Genomic DNA, 17322 nt, shown 5'->3' on the forward strand with positions numbered 1-17322 from the left:
TGTGATAACTGCTGCACATCTCGTTAAAGCATTTATTGCATTGATGAATGACGCAGCAAGTCAGTTTTGAAGGTTGTTTCCAATCTTTATTTATTTTGAGTGATTTCTATATTATATTTGTATGAAATGACTGCAATTTTTGTGAAATACCTTATACTGTATACCTTGACATATGGAAACAGTCAATTTTAATATGTATTGTGTTACTTGTTTGGGTCTATGGGTAATTATTTTTATATAAGTATGTGTATGTATGTCTTTTATATTGTGAAATTTTTGATCATTGTTAGTTATAATGGTGCCCTTAAAAAAAACTCTGTATAGTGCAATTTGTACTCATTTTTTTGTTGGTATTCTTTTCTCCTAGAAATATCTTTATGAATCGTTTTTAATGGTGGCAATTAAACTATTATTGAATGATTTGTCAATGTTGTTAGTATATAAATTGCATTCTTGCCATAATTGACATTGAAAGCCATTTTTTATAGATATAGAAAATGTTGGAGATATTTGGTGGTCAGCTACCATACAAATAGTATTTGCTGTTTTTGAATTGATTGGAGGCCAGGAGCAGAAGCTAAAGAGCAAGGATATGCTAAAAGTTTAAATGTTGTCTTAGAAGATGATATTTTCTTGCATTCAACAAATTCTACCTCTAGGCCTTGTTTGACACACACTGCATCACATTAGTGAAGGAGTTACACTTTCATTTTCCAACCCCGAAGTCTGTAAATGGTCTCATCAGTTTCCTATACGGAGCACACTGGGTAATAAACAGTGCATGGCGTAATATCTGAGAGCTTCCAAACACCAAAACAAATGAAAATGATTTCCCAAATGTTACTGCAAGCCAAGGAAAGTCCCACCAAGACATACAGTGAATGAAGATATTATGTATTAGGGAGAGAATGTATCTGTCATTTTGACAGATTGCGTGGCACGAAACAGATTAACAGATTACTCTTAGTCAAGCGGCAGCTCTCTGTGAAAAATGTGCAGGAAATGATAACTGTCGGTTTGTGCTGATTTCATGATATTTTCAAACTAAAATAACAATATAGAAACATGATGGGATAATTTTCTCCACTCATTGTACGGGCTTAGCATTTCTGAACCTAAAAACTTGTTAGAAAGCATCTGTAACCAAACTGCCGAATTCAAGGTTGGAAAGTATAGTAACAGCCATGACTCACCTGTCAAAACACATGTAAAACAATGGGGATATTTTTGTGATCTACATATGGGGCCAATTTATAAAGAAGCAGTGATCAGATCACACATCTCCAGTTCTTTGTATATTTAGTTTTTTTCCTGATCACCACTTTTATAACGGCCAGTGATTGATCACCATACTGTAATCAACCCAAATTGGCCATCAGAAGTTTCATTTAAATGAAGTAACTGATCAGCACTTTTTCCAGTTGCAATTGTCACTTTTAAAAAGCAGACCTTAGTAGCAATAGACATACTTAATGACCATAATTAAAAAAACAACACTGATATCCATGGTGGCCTATTATTATTATTATTATTATTAATAATAATAATATTAAACAGGATTTATATAGCGCCAACATATTACACAGCAATGTACATTACTTGGGGTTTGCAAATGACAGACAGACACAGACAGTGACACAGGAGGAGGAGAGGACCCTGCCCCGAAGAGCGAAGAGTTTACAATCTTACAAAGAGGTGGGAATGCAGCATACAATAGGAGAGGGGATAATACAATAGCAGGGGGGCTTTTGTATAAAAGTGGCAATCAGGTGTTAAACTAAGCATTCAACAGGACATACCAGTAAATTAGAAATTGAGTCAGTGACATCACTAGTGTTGTGCAGACCGAACCTGTTGGCACCATGGCCACCATTGGAGTGCAGGTGACACTCTGTGGAGTCACTTACTACTGATGTAAAATCCTAAAGGTCCATGTATTCAATGGAAGCTATTGATTTTTCTCCAGGGAATGTTTTACTGAATGTAAATTTACTGCTTTGTAAGTAGACTTCTAAGAGTTCCTCGAATCAGGTAACACCAACTCTAGTGACACATCTGCTTCAGGGTAACCTTGCATCCATGACTGTAAGGTGAAAGAGACATACTTATACAGAAAAGTAAAGCTAGGAGAAATACCAGATAAAAATAGTTTATAATTTAGCCTGTTCAAGTATAAAAACTGCACTTTGAGGAACTGACAGCAAATCTGTAGTACTGGTAAATTGATTTGACTGATCAAGGATACTGAGTTCATTAAATCTAAAGACAACCCCCAAGGCACGTCACCACCATTGGTGAAATACTGCCTGTAAGAGAAGTCTGACATTTTGTTTGTTTTGCTACTTATTCTCCACTCCAATGTCAGGACATGAACTGTTTAGTATTCTCCCAATCTGGCACACAATGTGGTACTTGGCCTTTGCATGTTGATTGTATTGATTACAGTTCAAAGCCTTGATGACGCATAACTAAGTGTCTTTAATTAATCAAAATATGCTTCATTACTTTTCTTTCTGGGCTGAGGAGATAAACAAGAAGCTATTTTAAGACATTGTAGGTCACTTACAAAAATATACCCCTATCTGTGAAAGTAAAAGCACATTGAAGTAACTATAATATTATAACTGAAAAACAACACTAAACATATTGACATTTTAGAGGAGAAATTGTTTGCTCACTGATTTCTTAAGCACATCTTATCAGTATCAGTTTTTCTGCGTTGTCATGAAATGTTCGTCAGTATGTCATTAGACTTTATAAGATTGTCTTACTGTTCATTTAGGAGGGTTACGGGGAACTTCTGGATTTAAAAATCCAAATAAAATCTATATAGATAAAATTGTATGTATGTATGTATGTATGTGTGTATGTCATCACTAGCAAACGCATAGAGAAATTTCAACCAAACTTGCTATGTTCTGCCATCACTAGGAAACGCGTCAACACATTTCAACCATGAGACCTTATGATATAATAGTATAATATAGGATTGCAATAAATAAATACCCGGACAACGCCGGCTAATCAGCTAGTGTAAAAAATAAATGTACAGCAAATGCAGAATGGTTCACAAGGTCTTTGTGAGTCACTAGGTGCATATAGGATAAGCTCTGGATACAGAATCTAAGGGGAACCTGAGCACAGGAGCATTTGATGGTTGGGTTTGTATCTTTTACTCAGATTCAGATTCCTAACTGACCTTGAAGAAAGGCAGCAACATAAATACAGAAACAGATTGAGGTTGATAAACTGAGCCAACCAGAAGCTCAAATGAGAAGCCAGGTTATTGTAGCCAAGACTGGCACAGACAGCACATGCATTTCCTAATGCACACTTATAACAAACCTGACCCTGATGCAGACCCAACCATGAAACGTGTGGGGTGGGGATGGTTCCATGTTTACACATGCCACAGCCTGCAGCTGCCTTTGCAGAGAACATTCTCATAAATTTAAGTGCCACTTATTTAGGGGTTTCTGGCAAACCTTAACCATCCTCCTACCTCCCTCTCATTCCCTCCCTGTGAGTTTTTTAAATACCTGTTAAAGCAAAGTTTTACTTACTTCAGTCTGCTGTTTGGGGTCCCCAGAGCAAAAAGCCCATTTTGGGTCACACAAACAATCTTTCTTTTTATTATGGCAATTATTGGTATATTTGTAAATACCTCTTGTGACTATATATCAATTTGGTAAACTTTAGTAATTACTGAGATCTTTTCATATTGTCAAATTGGAGAGCATTGCACTTTATACTAGGAATCCATTATTTGGAAAACTGTACATATATTGTTTGTTTTTAAATAATTATTAAATAGTGCGTAGGCAGCACTTTAGGGAGTAGTGCATTATTTATTGGTAACACATAAGGTGATGTAGCTTTTTAATAAAATTAAGGGGTCACAATCAATCAAGAACAAACATTGTTACATTCAAAGGATGGTTGAGATTGGATTGTCACCATAGCTTCAAATGTAATCTTCCAAAGCAAGTAGAGGAACCCCTAGAAAATGGTAGGTGAAGGAAAATGGTGTGTAATACGTACATGTATATTAAACATTTTAGTCATGCAAGGTACCAGAAGATGGATTTGTTTTAAAAAGGGCAAAACATGGGCATGCAGGTATATAAATATCGACTTGTTGCCTAATCTGGAGCTCTGACACTGTCCTACATCCAATACACAGCATGCACCTGCAGTACAGGTACTCTAGGGACTTTGTAAGATGCAGAGGAAGGCCATACTTCCATTTTCTAAGCCCTATCCCCTCTTGGTTCATTTATTATTGCTTTATTTTTAATGTCCAAAGCATATCTGAATTGCTTTGTAAATATCAGCTGTAGCTTTTCTTTTGAAGACTACGTATAGATATCCATGTATTAAATTTTTACTATAGGTGTGCAGCCAGCACCATGCTCCTGCCTGTAGTGTACCTAACTGAACCTCTAAAAATGTAACATTTACACATTTCTTCCAGTGTTCTGTGTATGTGGATCAATATTCAAAGCAAACCTGGATTTTAAAATAAAGTTCAGAAAATGTTTGAAGAGAAACCAATTGTTTTGTGGTTTGTCTTATGTTTGTCAGCCTGTCACCATCCCTGCAGCAGCCAGTGATGATCTGTAGCATTCCTGGTGTTGTTCATTACCACATTGCTAAAGTGTTTTAACAAGTGTCATGTTAGGCGTTCACAGTTTAAGACAGCTTTGTTATCCAGTCTTGAGTCACACTTTAGGCTGTGACAAGCTGAAAATGGTGGTATGTACTGTAGCAAAAAAAAAATCACTTTGCACTCAAGGTAAAATAGAGCTATGGCATGAAAGCCAGCATTCGCAATGAAACACATGGATATAGGAGAACCTTACATAGAAACATAGAAAAAGACACTAATCTACACTAAACTCAGCCACAATCATTTGACCATATTAACTTTAGTAAAAACCTAAGGGGAAATTCTAGTTTTTTGGTTACAGTAAGTCTTTTTAATGTCTGCAAGTTAAAAGCAAAGTTTTTCCCCCTTTTATCATTGTCTTTGGTTCTAGTTTTATTTCTATTATCTACTGTTTATTAATAGTTGTGTACATTTTAGTGTCCTTCAATTATATTTTTTCATCTCCCTTTCACCTCTTTACTTCTTTTTCATTGTCTTTTATATTTTTGATACTCTGTGTACTTTGTTCCCTTTTTCTCAATTAAAAATTATTAGGAAGGAAAAAAATTATTTGCTTAAACTATTTGTTTTACAAAAATGTTTTAGTGCAGAGTTTATCTATCACACCATGTTTTAGTGTGTTGGGCTTTCTAGTGACAAAACCCAACATTGTGCTCAACGCAGAATTCAATGTTTTGGTTGCCAGCCAGATGGTCACAGTTCTGCTAGTAGAGAGGTGTCCTCTGACTGTTTTGCTTTTCAGATTCTTTCACTACAAATTTCTAACATCATGATGATGTACAATTTAACATTACTCACCAGTATGTCAAAAATGTTGAAGTTGAACTGTAATTTTCTCCACCTAATAGTAAGAAAAACCCCACACGTGTTCCTTCTTTAGCAGTCTATTGGTAATTTTATATCCAGATAATTTTGATATTTGGTCTGCAGTATCTTATTGCTAATTACATAACAGTCTGTCTTGGAATTCACTTGCAGGCCACTCCTGTCAGCAATCATGCACAATGTCCAGCAAGGCTGAGGTGGCATCCACATGTCCCATTTGTCCTTCACATATCATTTGTCAGTAAATAAAACATGAACGTTTCATTACTTTACAGAAAATCTTATAAATTCTATGACATTGCTCATCAGAGGTTACACTAGAGATACAATGAGCGATAGATTGCCTCTAGTAGAACAGACAATGAGGTTGAAGTATAATAAATGGTTTTGGTAAAGTAGGTAAAACGTGAATGTGATGAAAAGTAATGTGTCTCTTTTTTTTCACCCAGGGACTGGTTAAATGCGTTTAGTCCTCCCATCGTTCCAACAAGCCAGAATTTGGATCCTTTACTCAAGCTGAAACAATCCAGCCTGAGCTGCTGCAATGAAGGTAAGAGGGTCAGTGTGGGATAGCACAGCATCAAAGACGGGTCAACCAAGCCTCATTCAATGAATGATTGGAAAACCCTTCATTCAGGACCCTCATGTAGAAGCAAAAAGGTAAAGAGGAACTAAACTCAAAACTGCAAAAAAAAAAAAAAAACATCAATCCTGCAGGGCAGTCCGATCCACCCGGGGGGGTCTTATATCTGGTCCCGCGTCATCCCAGAGCTGGCGCTCCAGGCGCCGCCATCTTGTAATCTTCTTCCCAGTCACCCAACTCAGGTGCTAGATCGGGTGACATAGGATTGTCTACTCTTCTATGTGAAGTGACATTTTTGAGTTTAGGTACACTTTAAGGTTGTAGGCAGAACAGCTTGCAAAATACTAGAGGAGATTTTTAAATCTCAAGTCACTCTGCATACCACAAAAATGTACTTTTCTTTAGTCCACAATAGTTTCAAATAACATTGAAATATAAATCACCCAATTTCCATTCATTTAGTTACAGAGCTAATATTTTCTATTAATACAGTGTTTCAAGGACTGCATTTGCATATCTGCTAAGTCTACATTAATTTCTGCTGGAAACAATGAATAAAGTAAAATGATAAAAGCTGAATTCATTCACTTTCCCTCATGTTTAATGCGTATTGATACATCCAATCGGTATAAACAAGATGTGTTCCCCTGAGTTAATATGATTTATTGACCTTTAAATGCCTTTTATATCAATGCAGTTTTGCTGTTTTCCAATGCTAAAACAGACTCTGTAGCTAAAACAGAAGATAAGAAAGGATGTTGATTCAACTTTGAATATTGCACCATACCTAACTCTCACATAAGATTTATTGATGAAAAAACACCTACAAACAGGTAAAACAAAACATGAATAAACAGCACTTTCCAAAAGAAATTCAAGGTCACTAAACATAACTGATAGTTTAGGTCTTGTGTATATTTTTTGCATTACAACAGCCAAAGGGAATCTGCAACCTTAATCCAAACTTATACCTAAAGGTCACTGAAGTCTGGATGCCCAGGTTAAATTTTAGCAGGGTTAGTATGCAACTGTAAACTTGACTATAGGATGGAATGTTTCCAAAAATGGGGAATATAGACACTTACATAGGGGTCTATTTGAAAATGAGTGAATCTTACATTCATCATACATTCTCTGGTGGAGAATCATCTAGGTCCATGTGTTTTTAATGGCAGTGATTCATTATCCACTGGACAATGTTTTGGTAAATGCCAAACTGCCCACTGCTTTATAAATATGGGGAAAAGCATGTATGCATCATGGAAATACCTGGTACTTACTTTTTCAACATTTTTGACATTTTACTGACAACATATATTTCCAACATCTGAAATAAACATCAGAACTTCATTTAAATATTGGCTAGTGTTGGTCAAATAGCTCACTATTCGATTCGGCTATTCGCTCGAATATAGCAAAACAATTTGGGTGGTCAAATGTCAAAGCCGAACACCAATAAAGTCAATGGGAGGAAAAATTTGGGTTTTTTTCAGCACTGTGTAGAGCTTCCACAGCCTTCAAACAGATTAAAAAGATACATTGTAAAAGGATACATTGTAAAAAGATACATTGTAAAAGGATACATAACACTATTACATACCCCTGTACTTTACATGAAGATTAAAGAGCACCTGTCAAATCAATTTTAGGCTAAAGCTAGGTACACACTTCCAATAATTATTGTTGGAAAATGAACGATTACGACCGATCAACAAGTATGCACGATTATACTTGAACAATCATATTGTGCACAATTCTGTACATGCTGTAACAATATGATCATTCATATATAATCCACTAACAGTGTCCACACACTAGATACAATTGTTTGAACGATGCAGGGAGGGACATGTAAAGGAGAAAGTGTACCGCAGAAACATGCACAATCACTGAACGATACGATACTGTACACACGATAGATAGTGAAAGATCCTTGGCCAAACAGATCGACCGTGGCGGTCATTCATTTACAACGACAATCCTCATTCGGCGGCGTCCTTGGTCACTTTTTTTGGCCAATCAGTTGTTCATCGGACGTTTCTAACGATAATTATTGGACGTGTGTATGCAGCTTTAGTCTACACGGACTGCATTCCCATGGGCTAATCTACACCAGGACGTTTCCTTCAGGCACGTTTTTGAGCGTTATCTTAAACGTTGCTTGCAACATTTAAAAAATTAAAACGCTGGATAAACGCGGGAAAACGCTTCCATTGAACTCAATGGAGGCTTTTTCAAGCGTTTTTAAGCTTTTATGAAAGCTTCTATTGAAAACAATGGGGGCTTTTATAAACATTTTTAGCAGGACTTTGGAATCTGGAAGCCCCCTTTAATAAGGAGACTCCCAGATCTCCACCGCCCCACCCTGGGGACTGAGTACAGGGGTACATAAATCCCCTTTCTCATTCCCTGAAAGGGTTCAAATATAAGTAAAAAATAGGACAAGGCTTTAATTTAAAATTGTTTTATTAATGTGTGTGTATTTGTGTAATTTAACTTTTTTTTTTTTTTTTACAGGTTATCCCAATGACAGGAGGATTTCCAGGGTTGCAGTGAACAGAGCCCTGGAAATCCTCCTGACAGTGAGGGATTGCATGGCACTAGGGGTTAAATGAGGACAAGCCTCTCCATTCACCCCTAGTGCTCTGGCTGAGGTTTTATATTTCTCAGCCATTCAGCACTAGAGATGAATGAGGAGACTTGTGCCCATTCATCCCTAGTGCTCTGTGATTGGCTGAGAAATAGGAAATCCTGATGACAGCTCAAGCATCATCAGGATTTCCGGAGCTTTACTATGCTGACAGCTCTGCTCCCCTGATTGTTTCTGCAGCCCTAGAGGAGCTGTGACATGTATTCTGTATGTGTAATACATGTCACAGCTCCTCTAGCGCTGCGGGAGTAATCAGGAGAGCAGAGCTGTCAGCATAGTAAAGCTCTGCTGATTGCTCTGCTCCCTGATTGGCTGAGGAAAGGGAAACCCTGATGATGCTTGAGCTGTCATCAGGGTTTCCTACTTCTCAGCCAATCACAGAGCAGTAGAGGTATGAATGGAGATAGTATCTCCATTCAACCTCTATTGCCCTCGTATTGCCTGCGGTTACAGCTAATTGAAGGCACCTGCTTTCAATTAGCTGTGACCGCCAAGTTCCCACGGTCCAGGAATCCCACAATGACATGATTATGATTCATAATGTCATTGTCGGATAACCTGTAAAAAATAAAAAAGAACAAGTTTAAAATAAAATACACATACGGAATTAATAATTTAAGAAAAAAAAAAATGTTGTTTTTTTTTCCTCCCAAATTTTTGCTGTTGAATCCCGTGTTTTTCGGGTCGGGACTACCCAAATTTGAACAGCCATATTCGGGTCGAATATAGGGACAACCCGAATTCGAACATCAACACTAATATTGGCTACAGATAAAGGTAATATACAGTAATAAAACATATAGAACTTTTTTTTAATTTTAATCATTTTATTTATATAATATATTTATATAAGAAGGTATTAATAGCTGCAATGGTGTACTGTGGAAGAAATTAGTACACTCAGTGAACAAGCTGGTAATGCCCCCTTTAGCAGTAATTATTTCAAGTAGAAACTGTGCATCACTTCCCAGCATTGTCTAACATTGTTTTGGTGGAACCATTCCATTCAGTTACAACGTTTGTCGGTTTCCATGACCTGCCAGTTTCAAACCTCGTACAACATTTCAATGGGATTCAGAAAAGGGCTTTGACTAAGCCAATCTTTAACTCTCTGTCTTCTTTTTGAGCTAATCTATCACAAGATGTGTGCATGTGTAGCAGGCTACGTACTCCTACCTAGACAAACCCTACAGAATGGCTCTAGAATAGGACATTTTATCTAAAATATACACTCAAGTGGCAAAACCTTACTGAAACAATATTGTGCTGTTTTTGGATCACAATAACCTAATAACTATGCACTACCATTCAGTCTCCAGATAGTGGTATGATATTGCAATCAGGAACTGCCAGGATGTACGTATTTCCTTCCTGAGCGGGAGGCTAGAGAGCAGGCGGTCAGATAGTTAACAGGACTGGCTGTACACAGTTGAATTTACACATTGTTAGATCCAAATTTGTCTGACAAAGTTAAATATTTGGCTCTAATATAATTGGATTGATCTATTAGGATTCACATAAATTGACAGCTGTTTTGGACAGAGAAAAATCTGCCTATCCGTAATAGAATCAGTAGGCTTCTAATCCCTACCATAGGCTAGTTCCAATAAATGAACAAATATATAACATGCACTTGTATCTGTAGTCTACATTTCTGCAGTTAGGAACATAAATATAAATCAGTGGCCTCCACCCACTCCCTAAACCTCCCGTGGCAAAATTTGGGGCATGACCAAGATCTTCGAATTCACATTGGTCATGAAAATTTAGCATCTTAGCAGTGGCATAATTAGGGCAAAGTAACAGTAGGGTGTATAGAGTTTAGCATGACAGATGCTCCCAAAAGGTGGGCAGAATAATAGGGACCAGTGGGACAAGGAGGGGTGAATTTGACCTAGCAAAATAGCATGCTGCAGGTAGGTGATGGTGTGTAGTATGGGGACAAGCAGAGAGGAGTAAAGGTAGTTGTATGAGTGGTGGGGAGCATCCTTTCTGCACATCTCTGTCCTCTTTCCTATTGCTGATCTTTTATAAGCCCATATTGAGAAAACACAAGCCTCTATGCCTGAGAAGCCTTCTTACTGCAGGGATCACAGGGTTGCTAGTTATGCCTTGTCTACAATGCCAGGCAATCCATTTCTCATCAATTAAAGTCTCAATATGTAATAAAGAACAGGTTCTGATCATCGCAAACAATAATTAATTTTATGGCATCCATTGTCTGGCCAATATCTGCATGTACACTGTAAAAGGCTTGGACTATAATCTTCAAGTATATTTTAGGAACAGCTACAGTATAGTAAGGTCTATTCAGTCCCATTCTTACATGACTATACAGTAGTTTAATACCCAACATTCTGATGACTTAATGCTACCAATTCCAGTATGTCAGATCTGCTGCCTCCGGTAGACAATATTGGGTAAAAATATAAATTTCAGTTGCTTCTGTTGCGCTTAGTTTTTAAGAGATTTAAAGCAAGCTTGTCAACACACTTTTATGAATAAATGTTCTGTTTGCCGTAAGTTTGCTCTATTACACATACCCAGAGGCTGTCATTAAAGTTTGTATTGAAGGGTTATAGCCAATAAAAGGACCAGTGGTTTCTACAATCAACATCCTGACCTTAATCCGAAACTTTAAAATGATATCCCGCCAACAGCTAGTGGCAGTGCCAGCCAGGAAGTGTCACCTTGCTCCAGTACACACAAGTGATATTTTTGTAAAGTGGTATCAATGGCCTTTTCATAACTTAACACTACTGTCAATGTAATGTAGCCTTGAAAATAACTGTTGTTCTCTAAAATCCTTTTTTGTGTTTTAGTTATTTGTTTTGAAATTGGATTTTGCTTGGCTCGTGTAATGTACATAGCTAAACTTTATTGACAGATAATTTAAAGTACAACCTATCAAAATACATCATACAGCTATCAACCTGAGAGTGAAGTACTACTGGTATAGCAGGAAGGTGTACAAAAAGCAATAATAATAATAATATAAGCATGTTTATTGTGGAATGTCATCCACTAAGAATGTGCTAGTGATTTATAAGTAAAGCATTGTCAGGATAAATGAGGATGTAGCTGGAAACCAGTTAGCAATGGTTCCTTATTTCATTTTACCGCATTAAATAGATCTTACGATTAGGTAAAACATTAGGTCAGGACAGGTAGTAAACGGGAATCATACAAACAGAATGGGCAGCAGGCAATGGGAATCACAAGACTATTTAAAGAAAATTAGGAGCAATGTAAAGCTCTGTACAGATGTCAGATATATGTCCGATCTTTAGTGATCATTTCCAATTACAAATGAATGAGCGATATACACACATTCTGTTCTATGGTAGGTGGAAAGATGAGCAAGCGGCACCCCACTGTGCTCGCTTTCAGGAATGCCCTGCAGCCATTCCTCATCTGTCGTTCATCAATACTGGATTTAGGGATTGATGAACAACATCAGGGGCTGCTGTACAAATTTTCACCCAAGATAAGCACAACCATTTGTTTCAGGAGACAATCATCTGGTGTGTACATAGCTTAACAGAGCTGCAATCTAGGAAAAGGCTGACTGAAATAGTGTCTGTTCCTCAGGGAAGAGCTCAGGCATCTTGCAGCATTTCAGCAGTTTCTTATATAAACCCTAAGGAAATTTTCTACAGTGTTCCTGTTAATTTTCCAGCAAGAGGTACTAACCAAATCCAGCGGATGGACACTGAATTTTCACTGATAGTATAAAGGTAAACCAATAGATGGTGTACATCTGTGGAGCACTTGACTTTCTATATGGGGCTGAGCAGGACTGGGTATAACACAACAGGAATAATGATGACACTAACCCCAACCTTGACACCAACCCTTCCCCTGTAAGCCTAGCCCTCACACTAAGGATTCCTCATATAGGTGTAATGCCTATAAAAATATAAATATACTCAATTGTTCTTACAAGGGTGCCCAATCCCAGAAAAATGCTTAAACTTATTACAAAGGTCTGCTCAAGCCAGCTCCTCATTGTGAGACTCTGCTCATCGAGTGAGAGCTCCATTGACAGCTCATACAGATTGGAATATTCTTCTAAGGATTAGATACTAATTATGGACTTGCACTGTAATTCTACTCTGAGACCAGTGATACTATATAGCTGCATGACAGCTGAATCAGTGTCCGCCATAGGTTATGTACGGAATGTACCCACTTCTTGTGTGGGGGAAGAGGCTGGAATAAAAAAACATGAGTTTGTGTTTTTGTTGAATATGTTTTTGCCATTTTAGTGAAGCTGCATCTATCTACTCCCTAGGCTCTGGATATTATACAGAAATGTGACAATGGTAACTGTAATCCAGAGCTGTGGCAGTGTTTCTAATCATGTTATGTGTGTCTTCACTTGATTAGTATAAATATTGTAATTGGTAAATGTAATTAGTGAATTATTACTATGTTTATTATTTTTTTATGTTTGTAAATAAAGAATTTGTACATTTTACATCAGTGCTAATTATATGTCCATCAAAAAATCTATAAAAACTAGTTTTCTGTATTAAGTGTAAAGCCAACTTTGGCACAGAGTATACCACCACAGAAGCGAGAATGCAAAGACCAACCCTTGCTCTTCCAAAAGAAGTCATTGCTGAAAACACAGTTTTGTAATTTTCTGATCTGATTTCCCACCTCTCTAAGCTAAACCTTAAATGGGTAACAACATAATTGCATAATGTTGTTATTTTTTATAATTAGTGGATTGGGGAATATGTTCAAAGTTGCATTTAAGGTGTTGCAGCATATGAGATGAATGTCTATTTGGAGATCCTCTTTACCCTATTTGCATTGTAGTCTGTATAAACTTCTTAGAAAAAGAAATAAGAAGCCATCAGCTGTTAGTGGGATGGCTGTGAGCTCTTATCAGCTTTTTAATTATCCAAATGGCAATTACACGCAGTATAATCTTGCTGGGTCTAGCCACAGACCATGGCCTAATCCAGCTATCTAGGCTGGCCAAGGTTGCATTTTGATTGGGAATGTTTTAAGTCCTTCTTCAAGCAAGTGGAAAATCACAGCAGGTATTGCAGTTTTCATGGCATCTTAGAGCTTCAGCAGTCACATCATTTCATTTTGATGCAATGATCTCTCTGCTGCCAGTGTTAGGATCAGCATGGGACACTTTTGGTGCTAATAAGTTAAGTATTTATACTGCAAGAAAGGTTTTGAATAAGAGCTAATGTTAACCATTTCTAATGAAGGGGACACTGCGAAAGAGTGACTTTTTTCTGGTTTGTGTTGCTGACTGGGTTACCAATGGAGGGGCTTCCACTTGTTTTCTGTTCCTGCAGCTACTGTCATTGGGACAAATGTGAATGAGAATCCTGCTAATAGTATTTGGGCAACCAGATCTTGCAAAGATTTTAAATCTTGTCCACGTTAAACATAACTATTGGAAGTTCATTTTTTTTGGATTGTTTGTTAAGTAAAATTTAGTGACTCTGCACTCTCACTTTGCACAAAATTTAACAAAAAAGTTCTAGTAAAAGTTGCTACCCTACAGCCAGAGCAGCAAATCTTGTTTGTGTTAAAGACATATCACTGCCTGATGAATCGATGAATCTTCCGTATCTAATACTTCTGGGATTGTCAGATGTCTGGTTTATGTCTGCACTGTATGGTTCCTCCTGCCAACCCCTATAACACTACTGGGCATGGCAGAAGAAACCATAGCAGTACTAGGCATCCCTCACACCCCAAAGTGTGTCAAATACACATTTGTATATAAATTATGGAAAATATGTAATCAACAGCAAAGTGAATAAAAGTTACAATCAAACTACCAGTCATGTAATTTTTATAGCATTAACTTAAAAATTGAACGGACTAAAAAATTAATAAAATGACACTTTAACAATGCTGCACTATGAACTGTATCTGATATATTTTTATATTTTTATATCTGATATATTTTATATTTTTCAGGTGATGATGGAATTTGTGCTGATGAAGATGAAGACATTCTGACCTTACTATACGATCCGTGTCTGAACTGTTATTTCGATCCAGAAACGGGAAAATATTACGAATTAGCTTAAAGTATAAATATTGCAACATCAAAAAGATAGAGGCTAAGGCTCCTTTAAGACTGTTTAAATGATCACTAAATACAACTGATGACAGTTGTTGATAACATGTTTATCCATTATTTACGTTCCATCCTGTAAATAAAAAGTGAGCATTGCCCTCCAAAGAACAGGCAGGAGAAAAATAACTAATCCTGCCTTGTTCTGCATTGTGTTGCATTATGAGGATGGCCATCTTGGTGGAGGCAGGGCTTTGCTTCCCCTCATTTCCAGCAAGGAGAACAATGAGAAACACCGTAGTGGCATCATCAGACATTACTCCAAATTTCTTGAGACCACCAAAGGCAAATGGCATTCTTAAATGTACAACTAGCTAATTCATGAAAAGAAGTCTTTTATAAATTTACAAAAGTAAAATGGAAAAAGTATGTCAGTTCCAGATAAAATGCCAGTTCCTGAAAGTAAGAGAACTTCAGTACAGCTCTAAATCTATTCAGAAACTTTATTTGATTGTTTTACTTTGTATTGGACAAATAAATGTCATCTGTGTTTAATGTGATCCCTTTTATATTAAAGCCACAGCGACTGGCGCATTGATAACAACACTTATGTCTGTCTGTCATATTTTAGGGCAGAACATGAATGTATGGATATACTTTAACCTCATTTATATTGCATGTAGATGATATAATTTCCTCCAAAACTAGGAAATGTCATTTCATTTTTTTCCCTTTTTCAAATAAAATTAATCTGAATGCCCATTAACTTTCTAGACAATATGCTACGTTGGTTTTTTTTGTCTTCAGTTGGGATGACAATAGCATGAATTCAGTTGTATGTATGTTGATAATAATTATCTGTGTAGTTTGGCATGAATCATTCATTTTCTGATATTTAGAGGTAAGCTCCAGTACAGTCCGAAAAAATGTCCATGCAATAGGGTTACATTCTGTAAAAAAAAAGTTTTACTTACACCTTCTTACTTGCTCCTCCAGGAGCTGCCTATCAAACAGAGCTGGTCCTCTGAGTCCCCACCAACAATGCAGGGCTATTGGTCCTTCCTGGGCAACCAACAGTATGAAAGCTGGGGTGGGCTGGTTGTACAGAGGGGGAACCTGCAGTTGGTAATAAAGAGAATAAGGTAGGTAATAGTGCTATTTACAACAAGCCTAGATATAAATGAGCATTTGCCCTTGGAGTACTGGGGTACCCCCACTATAAGGGTAAGTTTCCATTTTATTGGACAAAGAATTTACATGTTGGGACTTACATTTGTTCAGTTTTTAGATTGAACTCTGAATCTCCTAAACAACCATTTAGATTTCACTTTTATTCTCCCAAACTGCCCTGGAAACCTGAAAGATAGAATGTTTATTGATGCCAATTGGTTACTAATAGGAAATCTTCATTTTAGGCATCTAGATTAGAAAAGAAAGCAGAATTTCACTGTTTCTAAGGGAAAGTGCAAAATATAAAATATGTTGATTTTGTGTCAGTTTTTTAGTGCTTGTTTCATAGAACAGTTTACACTTGTATAGACTAATATTTTAGATCTGAATTTTTACTTTATTTGCAATTTATTATATGCAATCTTTGTTTGACAAATAAACATTTAAAATATCAAATTTCTGTCTCATTAAAACTGTGGATCAGGCCTTATAAGCCTTTTGAACATGGGGTAACCCTTAAAATAACGTTAGTGTCTCAGGCAATATCCTGCTATAATTACTATATCCACAGCTGACAGTACAATAAATGTGTGGTGGTCATTGGGAAGAATGTCTCATTGCTGGCCTGTGAAAAGAATGTCACCCTTACAGATGGCCAGGTGTCACCTAAACTGACTGAGAGTCATATTGCTCATTACTCAAGGAACCCCTAGCAACTTCTGCAGGAGCCATAGGGTTCGATGGAACCCTGGTTGAAAAGTACTGCTACAGACTCTTCTGCAAGCTTAAGTTCACTGAAGAATCAGTCTGAGAGCCTGGAAAAGTCAAAGGAAAATGCAAAATAATAATGTGCAATATTACCTACTTATCTGACTAAAAAGCCTTTTTATTGCTTTAACACCATAATAAACAAAACAAAATAGAAACATCAAAACACTTTCCCTCCTAAGGGAATGGCAAAGTATAACATTTTTGCCAAACATTAGGAGCTTGCGTTGCTGGAGTTTTTGTGCAGACCAATTTTGTCTATGAGAATGCAAACCTCTTTTAAGCACCTTGAACTCAGTTTCAAAGGAGGGCAAATGCTATTGTCAATAAGCACAGCTAGAAAAATTTCACCACTGAGATGCATACAGGTAATAGGGCAAAAAATGAGTAATGATAGCATGCCAGCAGTAGAATGGAACCAAGCAGACAGATATTAGGCTTCACACACAGATATTTTGGGATTGTGATATGTTCCCAAACAGAAGCCAATGGCCAAAAGAACTAAATGTAACAAGACAACTTTTTAATTGTGTCTAAGCAGTACTTTAAAAAAATCCTTCTTGGGTACTAAATTGTATACAGCACAACACACCAAGTCA

General features: G+C 37.0%; 1 protein-coding gene across 1 annotated transcript in view; it reads left to right on the forward strand.

The window, feature by feature from the left end:
• CFAP20DC (CFAP20 domain containing) overlaps window positions 1-16411 on the forward strand; it is a 173803-nt gene extending 157392 nt beyond the window's left edge. Inside the window, exons 16-17 of the mRNA XM_072421219.1 lie at window positions 5944-6044; window positions 14686-16411. Coding sequence (XP_072277320.1) covers window positions 5944-6044; window positions 14686-14798 — 214 coding nt within the window. The 3' untranslated portion in view covers window positions 14799-16411. The remainder of the gene's footprint in view (window positions 1-5943; window positions 6045-14685) is intronic.
• Window positions 16412-17322: the final 911 nt, after the last annotated feature.

The sequence above is a fragment of the Pyxicephalus adspersus genome, chromosome 8 (genome assembly GCF_032062135.1).
Source record: "Pyxicephalus adspersus chromosome 8, UCB_Pads_2.0, whole genome shotgun sequence".
Taxonomy (NCBI): Eukaryota; Metazoa; Chordata; class Amphibia; order Anura; family Pyxicephalidae; genus Pyxicephalus; species Pyxicephalus adspersus.